General features: G+C 42.1%; 1 protein-coding gene across 16 annotated transcripts in view; it reads left to right on the top strand.

Annotated features, from left to right (window-relative positions):
• The window catches only part of RIMBP2 (RIMS binding protein 2), a 197242-nt gene that overhangs the window by 128532 nt on the left and 49326 nt on the right, over positions 1-19384 (top strand). For 10 of the 16 annotated variants that reach the window (XM_042441751.1, XM_042441749.1, XM_042441746.1 and 7 more), the window contains 6 exons: positions 890-1702; positions 9523-9674; positions 12304-12768; positions 15808-15957; positions 16249-16407; positions 17713-18438. In XM_042441751.1, coding sequence (XP_042297685.1) covers positions 890-1702; positions 9523-9674; positions 12304-12768; positions 15808-15957; positions 16249-16407; positions 17713-18438 — 2465 coding nt within the window. The remainder of the gene's footprint in view (positions 1-889; positions 1703-9522; positions 9675-12303; positions 12769-15807; positions 15958-16248; positions 16408-17712; positions 18439-19384) is intronic. The other 6 variants (XM_042441759.1, XM_042441757.1, XM_042441760.1 and 3 more) reach the window with 2 other exon arrangements.

Genomic DNA, 19384 nt, shown 5'->3' with positions numbered 1-19384 from the left:
ATTCAGGAAAATAATTTTATTGACTTAATTAATATCCAATTTTTCTTCAAGGAGCTTGATCCATTGTGCATGGTTCTTTCCTTCTGACACCTCCATTTATTATTCAGAACAACCCCATGAGATAGATTATGGCAAGAGAGAACGGGAGACTGGCCCAAGGTCACACAAGACACTTACCTGGCAGGGGAGACACCACAAAAAAGTTACTTTTTGAACTCCAGCTCAGCTGTCTTAGCTAGTAGCCATGCTGCCTGGGGGATTCTGGGAGCTGCAATAAAACATTTTCAAAGTTCTGGTCTTCAGTCTTCAAATCAACACACTGGTTTTCACTAAGTCCTTTAGCCAAGAAAATAGTATCAGTCTATGATCTGAAAGTACAAAGATTTATTTAGTCTGGCATGGTAAAATTCAGTAATTGTTTACTTTTGGACTACAGTCTTCAGAGTATGCATACAATACCATTTATTTGTCATCACTAGATAGACTTATTTGATCAATGGAGTTATGTAATCCTTTTTCAAGCCTTCTGGGGTCAGTGGCAACCTAATGCCCTCCAGATCTATTAAAATACAGGTCCTTGGTAGGATTTTACCTCCTTTGTAGGATAGTCAACTAAAGCTTTGATTGAGATTGGGAAGAGTCACCCAGGACACTTAACAGTGTGGTACCACATGCAGAAGTGTCTAATCAAACTTCATCTGCACTGCAAATAGTTTCAGTCCAAGCCAGGATATGGGTGGAGGATGAAATACACTACAACTCTCCTTGCCCACCTATTAGCATGAACACAGATGGAAAGGTGTCCTCTTCATGCTGTGTTGAAGAGATTATATTTAGCTCTGAACATTGGTGTAACTTTTCTCTCATCTTCTTTTTTTTTTTCCACTAGGTGAACTTCTAGATGGGCAAAGAGGTCTAGTTCCTTCCAACTTTGTGGATTTTGTGCAGGACAATGAATCCCGTTTTTCAAGTGGGTTAAGCAGTGAGCAGGATCAGAATTACATAAACCATACTGGTCACACACTGGAAGGAGATGGCCTTTTGGAAATCAATCCACCAAGCCACTTAGACTCTTGTGTCATCAATAATGGTGCAGGGACCCTTGATGTGAACATTGACGAAATTGGGGAAGACATTGTGCCTTATCCTAGAAAAATTACCCTTATCAAACAACTAGCCAAAAGTGTAATTGTGGGCTGGGAGCCTCCAGTTGTGCCACCTGGATGGGGAACCATTCATAGCTACAACGTCCTGGTAGATAAAGAAATACGGATGAGTGTGTCCTTGGGGAGCAGAAGTAAAGCTCTCATAGAAAAACTCAACATTGCTGCTTGCACGTATCGAATCTCAATTCAAAGCATCACCAGCAGGGGCAATTCTGATGAGCTACAGTGCACCTTGTTAGTTGGGAAGGATGTCATTGTGGCACCCTCCCAACTTAAGGTGGACAACGTCACTCAGATCTCTGCTGAACTCACCTGGCTCCCAACCAACAGCAATTACAGTCACGTGATCTTCCTCAATGAAGAAGAATTTGACATTGTCAAGGCTGCCAGATACAAGTACCAGTTTTTTAACCTGAAGCCCAACATGGCCTACAAGGTGAAGGTATTAGCCAAGCCTCACCAGATGCCCTGGCAGCTCCCATTAGAGCAACGAGAAAAAAAAGAAGCCTTCATAGAATTTTCAACATTGCCGGCAGGTATGCCTTATTACTTTATTCTAAACAACTGATATCATTCATATAATCTTTATTGCTTATTTTTATTTAAATAGTACCACCAGGGTACAAGAGGATTAGCAACATTTGCAGATTTCTTCATAATTTCAGTAGAAATAACCTGCTTTAAAAAAAAGACTTGAATGTGGGAGAAAGCAAAATTGACTGATTCTTCTACTCCAGTGTTGTCTTTCAGATGTTTTGGACTACAGGTCCCACAACCCCTTTCTCTTAACCATTGTGCCTGCGACATATGTGAACTGTAGTCCAAAACATTTGAGAGTGCTGTCTTGCCCACCTCAAGAGGGACACTGATACACAATGACCAGTGTCCTTTTCTGATTACAGTTTCTCCGGAACGGTTCTATAATGGTGACCAATCTCCATCTTTGTTTTAAGTGGAGAATAATAGTGTCTCAATTCAGATGCTCATGTGTACCAAACAAGTCAGTGATCCTCAGAACACTGACCATCTGTGGGCAGATGCATGCAAATAGGTGATTCAGCAAGACTAATAGTACATGATTCAGATTCTTTAACAACATATCCCAACATAGCCCAGGAGTGAGGAACCTTTGGCCCTCTAGATGTTTTGAAATTCAACATTCATAATCTCAAACTGGCTGGGATTTATAGGAAATCAAGTTCAGAATGTCTGCAAGACCAAAGAATCCCTGCACCTAAAATAGGTGGACCTGTCCAGCAATGCAGTTCAGGTAAAGGAGAGGATTTCTATTCAGGTACTGCCCTCACTGAACTGAAGTTTGGGGTAATTTCTGAAAATGAATCCCATTCCACTCCACCCTGGGTAAACTAATCCGGATTCCCAATGTTTGAAAGCCTCCTAGAAAAAAAATTATACTGTTAATTTCCCCCAACATTTGAAACAAGAATACTAGGGGGTATAGCTATGGAAGGAAGAAAACAAGTGCTTTGCCCTCCAAATAAGAACTTGACACATCAAATGAAATTTTCCTTCATATCTCAAATTTCTAGCATTATAGTAACTTAAAACATCAATTGAGCATTTAGAAAAAGAGTTGGGCCGTGTCTGCACTGGCCAGTGTACTCCAGGAGCAGCCTGGAGAATCTTGGCCCCACAGCTGTCCTGTTCTCCCTGTTTCCTGGTCCTCCATTTCAGTGGCGTGGCAGATGTTTGCACAGGTGTCTTGCTGGGCTGCCTGACATGTCTGCTGCTGCTGCAGGTCACTTGCTTCTGGGGTCAGAATAAGGCACTCAGCAATGATCACATGCTGGGCACTTCATTCTGACTTCAGAACAAGTGCTCTATGGTGGCCCCGGGATGCACCAGGTGGCCATGTGGGATGCCTGTGCAGACAGCCACTCCTCAACATAAACAGAATGCTCTGGGTCTTCCCAGAAGATCCAGAGCAATAGGTAAGGTTTTTAAAAATGTGTTTTAACCTTGTTTTGTCCTGGTTCTTGTGCGGAACATGCCAGATGCCAGAACTTGGGCTGTGCATTGTCCAAATAGGATGACACCAGCACTGGGAGAAAACGGGCCTTATGGCCCATAAAAGCAGTGCTTTAGACATCCAAAGAAAAGGGTCGGATAAAGTGATCTTGGGTATCCAAACATAGCAAATAGAAGTGTTTTAGATGTGAACAGTAAATCTGAGGAATGAAAGAACATTTCATAGGGGGAGAATTCTAATTTTGGGAAGGCAATGTATACATTTTGCCCCCCTGTGGGTACACCTCTGAATTTACTTCTCCATCCAGAAGAGGTTTATTTGTCTGACAACAAAAATACCGTGATACTGATATCACTGTATCACAAAGTCCCAGCTTTGTTGTTCGAACAAACTGAATATGAAGATGGTTGTGAGCGGAGGGGGTAGTCCTTTTGCTCTGAAAGCTTTTTCATTTGCTCACTTTAGGCAGGCATTTGCTGAACATGTGACAGAACTCACGAAATATACATGACCTTAATAATTATGGAGATATTTTTAGGTTTTAAGTTTCCAAACAGCACACTTCTATTTATAGAGCATCGGTTTTAATTAGAGATGTACCAAATGTGCTATTATGATAGCAGGTTTTCAGAATCTTCACATGGGGAGATCTTTCCTCATCTGTTTTATGGGTTGGGATTGCTACACAGACCCCAAGTTTTAGAAGAAAACCACATTTTCCCTTGAAGATATAAAGAACAGAATGTATATGATACATTAATCCAGATGAATTTATACAGATCTTACTCTTCCTAGAATATAGATGGAAGCAGGATTTGAAAAGGCATTATTTGAGATTAAAGTCCCAGTGACCATACCAGTTAGAGGATTCTGAGAATTGTAGTTCAAAATGGTAACTTCTCTAAACTGTAGGTGGAAGATCCTGTTACAGTATGGTTCAGTAGCAAGGCTGTTGCATTAGGACTGGGGAGGTCTGAGTTCCCACATGTGCCTAGAAGATGCCATGTTAGTTCATCCCTAAACTTCAAAAATTAAGGGAACAATAAAGCACATACAGTTGGCCCTCCTTTTTGGTGGGGGTTCCATTATGGACTTTCCCCACAGATGCCAAAAAACATGGGACCTTAGGTCCCCTTATTACCAATGGACATGTGTGTGAACACATTGGCATGGCCACATGTATGTGCTGCCATTGACAATATTGGGGCAGGACTATCCACAGATGCTCCAGTCCACAAATAACTAGCCCGCTGATATGGAGGGCCAACTGTACTATACGGCTGAAGCCCCAAGAGTTGTCCCAGAAGGTTCTGTGTAGTCCTAATTTCCTTTAATACAACTTTCCTCCAGATTTGTAGGCTGGCTGAAGTACCTCTACATAGGTTGCATACTCACTTTCCATCCCCACTCTAGGAGGCTATTTTATACAGGAGTGCTGGGGAACTATAATCTCTTCAGATATTTAGGGAAGTCACTCTCAAAAGAACCACCCATCCCAGTCATTGGTTATAGAAGTTGGAGGCCTCCAGAAACATCTGGAGGGTCAAAGATTTTCAAGCCTTTTTATACAACAATAAAAATGAAACAATACAGTTTTTCCTGAACTGCATCACTTTTGGATGTGGATGAGGCATTTCAGATCAGAATGTCCCATATTAGACATACATAGAAAACTAGCAAGTTGTTAAGAAGGGTTCCCTCTAGCCATTTCCTTGAAATACTAATCTTCTGTGTACTGCCATGAAACAGGGAATGGCAAACAAGTAGTGGCCAATTTATAGAACACTATTTATGCACACACCCCTCTGAGAGCATCTTTCTCAAATAGGAATGTAGGACACTGTCTTATACTAAGTCAGTCCATCTAGATTCACTGTTGTTCCCAATGTCCAGTTATATCAGATAGGAGTCATTCCCAACCCCACTTTGAGATGCTGGAATTAAACCTAGGATCATATTCATGGAAAGCATGTGTTTGGCCACTGAATTACAGCCCACAAAAATCACAATGCAACTTTGCATACACTGTTCCTCATCCATTTGACCAAATGGCCAGTTAACATGGCAATTAATCCAGCATTGACTTACTGCTGAGACTTCAGCAAAAGAATGTGGATACACATTTGCTTCAGCACTGTTTAGGTTGCTTAATGGTCACATCGGGATTTTTGAAGCTGCAGCTGCTTTGCTGTCTCCTTCAAGTTCTCTTAGAGAAATTCTGAGATTGGAGGAACTTGGCCGCCTTCCTAATTTCCCCTCCTCTGCACCAAATTGTTGCTTCCGAAATTGTTCTGAAACTTTAAGATGCCAAAGTGCATGACCAAACATATCCAAGACCAGTCTGCAAGGTTGGCCTGTGACCTGACTTAGTCAGTTCCTATAATTGTCCGGTAATGCTGCCAACACACATTCACGCGGCTGATAAGAGCCTGCTTGGCAAAAACACATCGAGCTGCCAAGAAGCAGTTCCTCCAGCAACAATGCCAAACCAAGTTTGAAGAGAGTATGCTACAAGTCAGTCCAAAGTTCAGGATTACAGAGAGCAATACTACCAGTCCAGTCCAAGGTCAAGAAAACCAGAGGGTTGGTCAGCAAGACCGGTCCGAGGTCAAGGATTCCAAGGCAGTCAAAAGTCTAGGAGGCAAGGCGTCAGATCCAGCAGCATTCGCTTAATAAGAACAGCCTCTGCCAGGTGTCTTATATCTAGCTCCCTTATCACAGCTGCTGATTGCCTAATGAGCATTTCTCAGCAAGTCTCTTGGAACGCCAAAGGCATGCCCTTTCTGATCTCCTCTGGCTAATGGTAGGAACCTCAATGCTCTGCTGCTCTATGTCTCCCAAGTCTTGCACTTCTACTGGGACAAGGCTGGGCTGCTGAGCCCCAGGCTCCACTGGAGGACATTCCACTGAGCTAGGTCTGGTTAAGCCAAATCCACTTGGGCTGGGAGAGCAGAGCTGGGTCCTGGCAGGGCTGAACTGGGTCCTGGCACAGCCTCAGATTCCTCCTGCACCTGAGGAGCCGAGTCCTCCTTGTCATCCTCTGAGTCCTCCTCGTGGGTGGCCATGACAATAGTCCTGAATGGCTCTGTGCCATGCCAGCCTTCAGTTCTGTTTCTGGTAGTTTTGAAGCTAGGATGAAAGTATTTGGTCAAAATATAAAGACATGCGTCTATTTAGCATTTGCTCTGCCCTTATACACAACACTCCTTGAAACGTTGTCATGAGACTCTTCCCAACTTGTTTCAGTGATGCCTATTAAATCATCTCTATCTTACTATGTTAAGAGTTTAAGTTCCTCTTGTTTATTTCCCATCGTCTATGCATTAGTATAGAGACATTTAAGACCATTGCTGATATTTTCCAGCTGATTCCTTCTTGTTCATTTTTTAATGAACCATCTGTGGAATCAGTTCTACAGTACTTCTACTTAGAATCATAGAATCAGAAAGTTGGAAGAGACCATAAAGGCCATCCAGTCCAACCTTATTCTGCCATGCAGGAAATCTAAATCAAAGCATCCCTGACAGATGGTCATCCAGCCTCTGTTTAAAGCCCTCCAAGGAAGGAGACTCCACTACACTCTGAGGGAGTTTGTTCCACTGTCAAACAGCCCTTACTGTCAGTAAGTTCCTCCTAATGTTGAGGTGGAATCTCTTTTCCTGTAGCTTGCATCCATTGATCCGGGTCCTAATCTCTGGAGCAGCAGAAAACAAGCTAGCTCCCTCCTCAATATGACATCCTTTCAAGTATTTAAACAGGGCTATCATATCACTCCTTAAGCTTCACTTCTCCAGGCTAAACATCCCCAGCTCCCTAAGTCATCCCTCATAGGACTTGGTTTCCAGACCCTTCACCATTTTGGTCGCCCTCCTTTGGACACACTCCAGTTTCTCAATGTCCTTTTTGAATTGTGGTGCCCAGAACTGGACACAATATTCCAGGTGGGGTCTGACCAAAGTAGAATAGAGTGGCACTATTACTTCCCTTGATCTAGACACTATACTTCTATTGATGCAGCCTAAAATCGTGTTGGCCTTGTTAGCTGCTGCGTCGCACTGTTGACTCATGTTCAACTTGTGGTCTACTTGGACTCCCAGATCCCTTTCACACATAGTCTTGTTCAGCCAGGTGTCCCCCATCATCCTATATCTGTTCATTTTATTTTTCCGCCCAAAGTGCAGTACCTTACATTTCTCTGTGTTGAAATTCATTTTGTTAGCTTTGGACCAGCTTTCTAATCTATTAAGGTCATTCGGAAGTTTAATCCTGTCCTCAGGGGTTTTAGCTACTCCTTCTAATTTGGTGTCATCTGCAAATTTGATAAGTATACCCCCAATTCTGTCATCCAAGTCATTGATAAAGATGTTGAATAGCACTGGCCCCAGGACAGAGCCCTGTGGGACCCCACTGGTCACTCCTCTCCAGGATGAAAAGGTTGAGCACCCTTTGGGTTCAGCCGGTCAACCAATTACAAATCCATGTAACAGTTACCTTGTCTAACCCACATTTTACAAGCTTGTTTGCAAGAATGTCATGGGGAACCCTGTCAAAAGCCTTACTGAAATCAAGATATACTATATACACAGCATTCCCTTCATCTACCAAGTTGGTAATTTTATCAAAAAAAGAGATTAGATTTGTCTGGCATGACTTCTTTCTCTGAAAGCCGTGTTGATTTTTTTGTGATTATGGCCTTGCTTTCTAGATGTTCACAGACTCTCTGTTTAATGATCTGCTCTAGAATCTTTCCTGCTATTGATGTCAGACTAACTGGATGATAATTGTTGGAATCCTCTTTTTCCCCCTTTTTGAAGATGGGGACAACGTTTGCACTCCTCCAGTCTGCTGGGACCTCTCCTGTTCTGCAGGAGTTTTCAAAGATTATTGCCAATGGCTCCGATATTACATTTGCCAGTTCTTTTAATACCCTTGGATGTAGTTCGTCTGGTCCTGGAGATTTATATTCATTTAGATTAACCAGATATTCCTGTAGTATCTCTTTACTTACTGTATTCTGTGCTGAAATTCCCCTTTTCTGTCCTCTGCTCCATTATCCTAAGGTTGAGCACCCTTTTCCTTTTCAGAGAAGACTGAGGCAAAGAAGGTGTTGAGTTTCTCTGTCTTCTGTTAGCATTTTGCCATCTTCTCCATGCAGTGGCCCTACCATTTCCTTCTTCCTTTTGCTGCGGACATATCCAAAAAAGCCCTTTTTGTTGTTCTTAACCTCTCTAGCAAGCCTGAGTTCATTCTGGGCTTTAGCTTTTCAGACTTTATCCCTAGACGTGCTTGCTATTTGTTTGAATATTTGTTTGGAGATTTCCCCATTTTTCCATTTCTTATATATGTTCCGTTTAAAAGTTAGCTCAGCTGAAAGTTACTTAGTCACCCATCTTGGTTTCTTGAGACATCTCCCATTTTTCTTTCTCATTGGAACTGTTTGAAATTGTGCCTTCAGTATCTCACCCTTGAGAAATTCCCATCCATCTTGAACTCCCGTCTCTTTTAGTATTCCTGACCATGGAATCAACCCCAGTATTTCTCTAAGTTTACTGAAATCTGCTCTCCTAAAATCTGACTATCCTTGGCTTCTCCTTTCCATTGTATAACAAACTCCAGGAGAACATGATCACTCCCACCTAAGGATCTCACCACTTGCACTCCGTTAACTAGGTCATCCCAGTTGGTTAGGATCAGATCCAAAATAGCTGATCCCCTTGTTCCCTCTTCCACCTTTTAGACAATGAAATTGTCTCCATGGCAAGTGAGGAATTCGCTAGACCTTGAGCATTTGGCTGAGTTTGACTTCCAGCAAATACTTCTGGTACTTCTCTTGCTTTTCTTTTAACAAGGAGTGATCAAATCACAATCTATGCCTTAAAGTGGTTTTGCTTATTGGAACACCAGGACAGAATGAAAATAAAGCATGCATAGATAACATGAACCTGAAATAGGCTGGATACATTTATTCCTAGACAAAGCACTGCAAGTAGCAATCTTGACAATCTTCCTATGGATTGATCAAGTGTATTTTTATGTAGTTTTTTTTGTTGATGCATGCATGCAACCATGTACTCCTTGAGGCAACATGTTCCACACACGAATATTGATACAATCATCTGACGCAGGAATATCTGTTCTTAATGGTAGAGATCTTTTGTACCACTGCTATTTTGTACCACCTTTATACTGGAGATGCCATGTCCCATCTGAGCTATGGTCCCATCTACAATGATACACTCAGCCTTCATAGATCAATCCTAACCTGTAACATGCACACACAATGGTATCTTTTTAGTAGTGTATTCCACACATAGGTCATAAGGGAAGGATTGACTAGTGACAATTATATTTTGTTTTTAATTCTAGGTCCACCAGCTCCCCCTCAAGATATTAGAATTCAGGCTGGACCAACACCAGGAACTATCCTGGTTTCTTGGAAGTCACCAATTCTCACAGCAACAGGGACCTCTAATGGAGCCAATGTGACTGGCTATGGCATTTATGCAAAAGGTCAAAGGGTAAGTGTGGTCTTCCACTTTGTTGTTGTTAAGCTGTATGTCAAGATTTGTTATTGGCACACCCATGTACTTCTTTCAGTAAATGACGAGCCTGTTCCAGCACATAAACCTCGTCATTTGTTTCAGATTTTGTTAAGTTCTAAAACCTTTGTGCAGGTGCAGACTGGCCTACCATTGCTATTGAAGGGGACAATAACACAGTCAACAGAATGAAAGAGTAAAGCATTTCCTGCTGCATGTGATGTAAAGGGTTACATACTGTATCTGAATAGACTCTTTCATTAAAAGAGAGACCGGGAGAGAGAGAATAATTAAAAAAAAAAAACCAGCTCTGCTTTCCCTGCATTGAGGACACTAGCATTTTAAACAAAAGTATTTACTTTACTCTCCCTCATTTGCTAGGTTCCTGTTTGCAGGGAGTTTTTTTTCATGATGGAATAATCCAACGTGTACTCTAACAGCCCAGTCTTAATTTAAATAGTTGTAGTTTATTACAATTAGGTAAAAACATCTTCTGCTAGCAGAACCCACTCTGCCAGCGGATTTCAGAGATCTGCCAACAGAACATTATGCTTATAGATTTCTGAGTCCTGACTATGATCTGCAGGCAGAAGAACCAAAAAGAGGATGTACAATGGATAAGATGTGGAAGCAGCCAAGTCATACCAGATCCAAACCTCTTTCCTCCCAACTATAGCTACAGTGCTGGCAAAAAATGCAGGCTAAGGTGTGTAATTCCAAGTAATTCCCAACATCCCTAGGCTGAGAAGACTTTTGAGTCACCACAGCTTCATCTGGCCCAGTATCAGACCAAATGCTTCTTGACCTTTTGGGCCAGTTAGGAGTGTGCTCTAAAATCATGGCTCAGGAAAAGTTGTAATCAGTTGACAAGTCGTGGCATCAGAGCATGGAATTTTGGGGTATTTGGGGGCTTGAAAGGTTACTGGACTTGGCACATTGCCAAGCGTTGAAAATTCTGCTAAAACATCACTTTAAAAAGTAAATTAATAGTAAGTAGAAAACAGTATGTGCTGTGCTCCCCAAAACTATTGTGAACATTATTGTTGGAAAAAAAAATCAAACTTCACGATGCCCTCATTAACAACACAAAAAGGATGATTTTAGTAAAAACCCTTGTTTGAATATTCTTAAAATTATCTCTAATAAATTATCTCTAATTAATATATATATATATTATATATAGTTTAAAAAAGTAATTTATAAGATGTGTGTTGCTTACGATTGAATTGGCAATGCAAAGGCCCATGCGTCAGTGATGGGGAAAATTTTCACTGCCGATCCCTGGAACTGATTTCTCCAACTCTTCCATTCCCCATTTTCTTCCTCTTCCGTTCCCCATTTCTGCTTGTTCACCTGACCTCTCTGAGTGAGTAAGCAGTGAGAAGAACAAATAGAACAACAATAGCATTGAGCCACATTGTCCCTTCTCATTCTCTCTTAGAGGTGGTGTGATTGGTACCCAGATGCTAGCATGTGGTTTGTGCTAACATCAGAGAGGAAAAGGATCTGGGAGTTGCAGGGCATCTTACCTCCAAGCATTCAAGAATCTGAAACCAGCACTGCCTGTTAATTTGCCAATTGAATCAACTGACCAGAGTTTCCATAGTTAGACCAAATGCTTCCAGGATTCGGAGAGGTTTGATCCCTTGTATAGACTTCCAGATAAGCCTGGAGATATATACACAAACATGCACTAGTTCCCATGTCTATGTAAACCTGTATTAATCACATGTAGCACATCAATTTCTTTAAAAGGGGGGAAATTGCCTTCTTCCAGTTTCCTACTTTGTCATCTTCAGTCACATGCTATCTGAGTAAATCACATATCTGTTGCTATGTCCTCTGTCTACTGTAGTGTGCTGCTTTTGTTCTGTGCTAGCTTGGCAGCACCTTCTTTTTCACAGGCTGGGAATGCTACTTTTTGGATTAGTCCAAAGAATGGAGCCTGAGAATTGAGATCTATTGGAGGGGCCCTCCTCTGTGTTCCATCAGTAGGGAAAATAAATTGTGGGAGAACATGAGAGAGGGTCTTCATTGCAGTGACACCCTTGTTGTGGAATTCCCCCCACCCCCCAGAGGCCTGATTTAAACCCACATTGGAATCATTTCAATGCCAAGTTAAAATCAATGATTCTATGACGTTTCTCAATTTAATAACAGAAGTAAAAACCAGTTAAAGCCATCTTTAATAATATGACCACCAAACATGTGCAGTCTAGATAAAATCATGTTGGCCCAAAGGCTTTAATAACAAGCCAGGTTTTATCTTGGCACTGAAATGATTCCATTGTTGGTGCCAATGTATTTTAAATCTTTGTGATTATTTATTGGTTTTTTTTTATTGTAAGCTGCCCAGAGATCCTTGTATAAAGGGCAGGAGATAAATATTTTAATACATAAATGTATAAAATACAACTTCAAGAATTGCCCAGACAGCATAGCCATAGGGTTTCTGGGAGTTGTAGTCCAAGGTAAGGTTCTGAGTTTCCTTCCTCTGTCTCTTCATCTTTCTCTTCCCTTTCTTTCCTGCTATGTTCTGAGTCTTCATTCAGGTAGTGCAAGTATTTGTCTCTTTCTCATCAGACTCTGTTTTTGCCCATATGTTTAGGTGGCAGAAGTGAATTTTCCTACAGCAGAGAATACTGTTTTAGAGCTAATGAGACTCCAGAATTTGGAAGCAAGGGAAGTTCTTGTCCGAACACTTTCTGCCCAGGGGGAATCTGTGGATTCGTTGAGTGCTGCCATTCCACATGACCTACTGGTGCCTCCAACCCCCCACCCCTGGCCAGCTCCCAAATCTAAGCCATTACCAAGTGCCGGCATCCCAGATACCAAAGACGAACATTTATGTCCACACGTAAGAAGAGATGAGTCATGGGAGCAGACCCGTGTGTCCTCTCCCATTCATGGACACACCCTGGAGCCTCCCAACTTCCACAGTCCTCTCCAAGGAAGGAGATCTCCTTCTCCAAATCGGATTCTCCCACAGCCACAAGGCACACCTGTCCCCAGTACTGTTGCAAAGGCCATGGCCAGGGAAGCAGCCCAGCGGGTTGCTGCGGAGAGCAACAGGGTGAGTAGAATTTTTGCTTGTATCCTTCAGATTGGCAAATGGGAATATAAAGAATGTTCACACATTTTCTTATCCACACTGACAGAGGACGTCTTGATTTGTCAGGACACCCTGTTGAGAAACTGTTAACAAGATTTTTTTTTCTCCCTTTGCATGAGAGTGAAAAAAAATAGCGTTTCCCCTCCCATTCAGGGTTGCCACAATATGTGGAAGTTACCTCTGTGCCAAACTAGTCTCTTTCTCCCTTTGTAAAGCAAAGTGCAAACACAGACACACAGACATGTACACACACATACTCACATCCAGTAAGCACAAGAAGACAGAATTATTGATGAACAAGATATAAACAACCCATCTGATGCTTTGGCTTTTAAAAATTCCAAGTGGCATGTCAGGAACAATAGTAATGAACATAAAGCAAATCACAGCTGGCCCCAAAACTGTTCATAAAATTCTTGTAGACATCTTGCCGATGCCAGAAACTCTCTGAAATATGTGGAGAACCTCTTGTTGTGTCAACCAGCAGAGAAATAGAAACTCAGAGTTGTTTTGTTCTTATATGCAAGTATAAGAGAAGAATTACATCCCTTTGACAGTATAGTAGATTTTGGGATACTTAGCATTTGTGCATTCTTCCCTACTAGGGTAGTGCTGAATGAAGGTTTGTATATGTTGTATATGTAAGTCACCTACTGCAAGACAGTTATCCTGCTCTCACGCTGCAATAGAATACAGAATGTCAAAAGTGCGGTGGCTGAAGGAACAAGCGGTGTCCAATAACAAACAGTGTGGTAGCAGGAGCTGTCGAGAAATAGACCAGGGCTGTAAATCATAGAGTTGTATCTCACAGTAGAAGCAGGCTGAGAGACAAACCACGTTATTTCTCCGCCAGCAAACTGAATGGGGAAAGGCCACTGACGTATATAGCCCGCCGACTCAGCCCTACCCAACTTGCAGACTGTATTTCAAGAGGGTGTTTCCCAGCTGCATGCGCACAGCCTCTCACTTTGCCTGTGGGGAGGGGGGAACTGGCTTTCTGCCACATACTGAAGCCTTCATCTTTCCCAAGGACTTGGAGCTATCTCTCCTACCTCCTCTTCCTCCTCCTCTAGAGAACTCAGGTGGCTGTCAGACTGAGCTGGAGGAGGGCATGTCTGTAGTAGGTCTGTTTCCTCTTCTGAACCCAAGCTCTCAAGGGGAGCATGACATCAGGTCTACTGCAATATGAGGTGATATGTTGGACACTACCACATTAGGACCTGGTGCTGGTTGGTGGGTGCTAGATATTGCATGCACACACTCTGATAACCCCCGCAAGCATGCATGGACAGAATTCAAGGGAAAGTACGAATACAGCCAAGGAACCAGACAGAGGTCCTGAAGGTTCGGGGTTTTGTTTTGTTTTAGCACCTTGCTTGGTAGTCCATAGGTGTGTGAATGAAACTGGAATGCTCCAAAAAGCCACTCTTTTTGCATTTGAAGATACTGTTGAAACAGTGCTGTCTGTCCGATTGCTTTGCTGTTTATTTATAAGCAAATGCTCTGCTGCTCATTTATAACAATCGTCAAAGAATGGAATCCCATCAGAATACAACTCTGGCAGAATTGCACCAGTCAGTGGGCAAAAAAAGGCAGGTGCTATAGCCATGAAGAAAGTCCGGCACTGGAGAAATAAGCTGCTTTTAACTGGCAGATTATGTCTGCCTTCCCTCATCACTGCAGCATGAACCTAGAAGAAATGCAACCACTAGCATAGCATATCAGCAGAATTCTAGCCAGCATCTCCAAAGTGATCTCCTCACAATGGAACAGACTTTGTAGGAGCTGCCCCCAAAATGTCCTCCCAGACAAGAAAACAGGGAGTCATGGAGCTGTATGAATTGTCAATGAGAAAGAAACAAAATTTTTAATAAAGAAGTACTTTTGTAAACAAATACTTCCATAAAAACTTCAAGGCTGAACTACACCTAATGTTAAATGTGTTGTTGCATTTAATGCACAGGCTAAGATCCTACATCAAGAAGAGGAGCAAAACGTTATGCTCATGGAGTTATACAACAGTTGTGCAACACTGCCATGTGAATGAATTGCATCATTGCACAGCCAAACGCACATACATATAAGCATACGCAATGTGCAGTAGACTTCCATACACATAAGTCCACAATATTTTTACATATGCATATGCACCAACAGGATTCTGTCCACAGAGTTTGCCTGTTTTAAGGAGTCAATTGCATCACCTGGAGAGGAGGTGATGATTGTTGAGATCACAGCCAGTGAGAGGAGACAATTTCACCCTTTCCTTCCCTGGCTATCCTGAGGATGAGCCCTTCCCTGAAGCTGCTTTTTTTTTCTTTTTTAACATGGGAAGAAATACACCGTTGGAACCAGTGCAAGTGGTCTGGAGATGGACGTTTCCTCTCAAAGCAAGTACCAGCATCAGTGGAAAAATTTTCCTTGTAACTGAAACAGGGAAGAAAATAGCTAAATTTCCTTTCTGTACATCACCTCTAGAGGATGCTATTTACATAAAACAAGTTTTAAAAAGGTGCATTCTAAATGCAATTTGTCTTCAGATACACAGACCCCCCAAATCCAGTTTTCCAGCATCCAGGCAGCAGCAGAGTGATGAAGCCAGAACTCAGATGACTGAAGCATCAGATCATTTTTGATCAGCAGAAACAGTATCATTGGCTACTCTGCTCAGGCTTTCCTGTTGCCTCTTAGCTTAGATGAACTCCTAACAATAGCAATGGATTTTCCAATCAACAGTATATTTCTGTGAGCAATCCCTGTTGCCATGCAAAGCACTTTGTTTTTTGGTCTTGAATGGGCAGTTAAGACTCATTAGCTTGACAAAGCACCTGCTCCTGGTAGAGGTGAAGACCGCTAGAACTGGTTTTGGATCCTCCTTGGGAATGTGGCTATAGGGACCCTCATGTTGAGTGTCTGCACTGCAAAATTTGCCGCGACACTATTGCCTGAGAGAGAGAGAGACACCTTTTCTCATTGTGTTCCCTATTCCTAACTCCACAGCTGGAGAGGCGGAGTGTGTTTACTGAAAGGAGCAGTGCTCTTCATTACGCAAATTCTGATGAAGAAGAGGATGGCTATGATTCTCCCCGTGTCAAAAGGAAAGGGGCTTCAGTTGATGATTTCTTGAAAGGCTCTGAGCTTGGGAAGCAGGTAACTGGCAACCCTGATGTTTTGAACATTCACTGTAGCTATAGCATAATGAAACAAGCTTGATTTTCTTGAGGAGGAAAATCAATAACCACGAAAACTCATATTCTCAGGAAGGTATAATTAGCAGCTGACACTAGCTGATTTCACTTTATGAAGACCAACAGCCCTGGTTGCTGTGCTGTGGTTATTGGGAGCTGCCCTGCCAGAACATTTTGAGGTTTGCCTGGATTTTAATTTTGAAATCCCATCTTGCTTTGTTCGCCCCTTTTTCTTCTTCCCCTCCTCCAACAGCCCCACTATTGCCATGGGGAGGAGTACCACACTGAGAGCAGTCGGGGCTCTGACCTGTCTGACATCATGGAAGAAGATGAGGAAGAGCTGTACTCAGAGATGCAGCTGGAGGATGGAGGGAGGAGGCGAGTCAGTATAACATCGCATAACACACTCAAGGTAAAAAGCAACTATAAGACAAGCTGTCCTCTACTGAAGGAGATGTTTAATGGGAGATAGGCCATGGGGTTAGCTGAGCAGAGATTTGGATGTCCCAAGTGTCTCATGGACTAAGAGTACTTTCAGGCTCAGATTAACATTGTAAGGGATCTCTAAGTTCTGTGCTTTAGTGGAAGAAAGAACCAGAGTCTTCCCATGGATAAACTAAAGATCTGCACAAAGAACTCTGTAGCCTTCAGCATATTGCAAATGATGCCTGACATTTCTATCCCTCATGGAAGGTCATAGAATCAGAGTTGGAACATTACAAACTTCCCCTACACAGTGACCCTGCTCTACCTGCCATGTGCCACAAACCTTTTCATACATGCTCAAGGCAAAAAAGGGATGGAAAAAACCAAGCAAACTGAAAGTTGATGTTAAGTCATCCCAAGATAAAAGTTAATCTTGTTAAGATGGGTGTCCTTTAACAGAGAGCATAAAGAACCAATTCCAAATATCTCTTACATCTTGGAATTCTCCATGGTGCTGATTCTTCTGTATTTTCGACAGTACTTTGCCTAGCTTATTGTAGGTATCAAGATACCCCCCCCCCTCCACACACACACAAATAGACCCTGAGTGTCATGGTGTTTAAATGGGCAGGGCAATACTTAAGAAAGGCCTCATGCTAAACAGCTGGATAAAAAACAATATCCTGGACCTGAGTGTTTCCGGTCACTTTTCCATTTTCTTAATAGAAACACATTGGGGTGCCTTATTGGGACCATTCTCACTATACAAAAACATGCTGGTGGGTTTCCATTCTTCATCAGGCTTCTTTTAATGAAGTGAGAAGAGATGTTGCACTGAGATGACAGTTTACGAATAAAGCATATTATCAACACAGAGAACAGAGGGCAGCATTAAACCCTAGGCATTTGCCAAGACAGCCTATCCATTTGCGAGACAGCCGCTTGTGTAGAGTCAACTATATTGCTTCAAGTGCCTCAGTATGGTTCTTGTTTAAAGCCTTGATGTATTGGCCGACTGTACTGACATCTTTGCATTATGGAAGACACTGGGCAATTTCCTAATCATGTCTTTTATTTTCCACAGATTGCCATTCAAAGCATGACATCTTTCCACACTGAATAAAAAAAGCTGCATGCTTTCCGTTCGCCATTGCTCTAAAACTAATTCTGTCTTTATTTTTTTCTTTCCTACCCCCTTCCTCTTTTTGTTTTGATTGCACACTCTTTGTTCCCCTCGCCTATTCTTTTCTTTCTTTTCTTTTTTTATTAAAAAAACCATATACGCTTAAAGGAATGTTATAAGAATAAGACTACTGAAGCAGCTTTTTTGGAACAGCCTGATTTTGCCCAGCAGATCCGTCACAGTAAAAAGCTTTTCAGTATCCCTGAAGTAGCTGAAGAGGACGGTGATTATTCGGAACTTTTGCACAAGCAGGGTTTAGGAAAGTCCCACAAAATGAGAAGTGCAATAGCTAGAGAGAGTAGAGCTGCCAGGGCCTACAATCAAGAACAGCAGCACAACTTCTGGCACCCAGCAAAGCAACGAATTTTGGAGGACTTGGAAGAGAGGGGCTACAAATTTAGCAGGTCTTCCACCAGGAGCCCTGACAGTGGCCTGGACTGTGGCAGCGAAGAAGAAGAGTTGCGTTTTAACTTCCGCAGTGCTTATGACACAGTTTCTGCCAATGTCGCACCCAGCTGTTGCGCAGATGGTGGTAACTGTTCGTGCAAGAAAGCGTCACGACCACTGCTTGCGCGCCGGAGGACACTGACACGACAGAGCAGCATTGAAGAAGACTTTGGGGACCCCATTCCTTCATTCCTAGAATCTCGAAGTGAGGAGTGCAAGTCGGTTTATTATGGGAGGAAGCACGAACCTCAGAGGTGTAGTAGAGCAGATAATTTGACTTGTGAAGATTTTCAGGGAGGCTGGAGCAGCCCCTTTAAAGGGAATGACTATAGGGCACCTTGCGTCCCACTTACAAGGCCATCCAGCAGAGAGCCTAAAGACCCTCTGGTGTGTTGAAATACAAACTTCCTTCTACCATCTGCTTGCCAAATCGACCTCCTTTTCTTCTTCTTTGTCCTTTTCTTTCTTTTCTCATTCATTTTTTTTCCAAAATTCATCCTCAGCATGTGTTTCTGTTTTTTCTACTTCTTCATTTTCTTTCCTCTCATACTTAATTTCTTTATTAATCTATGTTGCTTCACAGGCTTCTTAATACTTGTTTTTTTTTAATTATTATTTGGTGCCATACTAAAATGGGATTAATTTGCTCTACAACAATTTTTTTTATCCCCTGCAGGCAACAAATAAATAAGAATATAAAAACTGGCTTCCCACTTCCTTTCAAAGGACAACTGAAACTCAATTTTAATTAAGGGTTAGCTGAACTACCATTTTTCCTAACATTTGGGGTTATTCTTATTTTATTTTTATTTCTCTCTTCTGTGTGTGTGCGTGCGTGTGTGTTTGTGTGGTTTTGATTTTCGATATGCTAAGAGACTTTGGTGATTTATAATTTTGGATTAAAACAAAAGAAACAATCAAACAACCACTTTTATTTCAACCCTTGTTTTCCATTTGTTTAAGGTCTGCTTTAAATATTCCATTTGTCATATTGTGTTTGCTTCCCTCACTCCCAGATTTTCAAGGAAGAATTATCTTTCTCTTCAATTCTTATCTCTGGGCAAGTACCAAGAACAATTATTCCCTTACCTTTTCCTGTCCTGTAGTGACAGTGACCTAGGGTTTTGGAGTCACAAAATCCATTCTGTACCTATCATCCACCTTTTTGTCATCACCTCTTTATTCCCACCCCTTAATAATAAAAAAAGAAATACCATATCTTCTTGCCTTTGAAGTTGCAAACTGCATCTCAGCATGCAGGGAAAGCCTCCCAGCCTATACCTATGTACCCAGTTCCTCTATTCACACATATCTATGGGGACCATTAGTGCAT

The sequence above is a fragment of the Sceloporus undulatus genome, chromosome 10, assembly GCF_019175285.1.
Source record: "Sceloporus undulatus isolate JIND9_A2432 ecotype Alabama chromosome 10, SceUnd_v1.1, whole genome shotgun sequence".
In the NCBI taxonomy this organism is placed as follows: domain Eukaryota; kingdom Metazoa; phylum Chordata; class Lepidosauria; order Squamata; family Phrynosomatidae; genus Sceloporus; species Sceloporus undulatus.
Note: the sequence above shows the minus strand (reverse complement) of the source record. Positions and strands in the feature narration are given on the sequence as shown.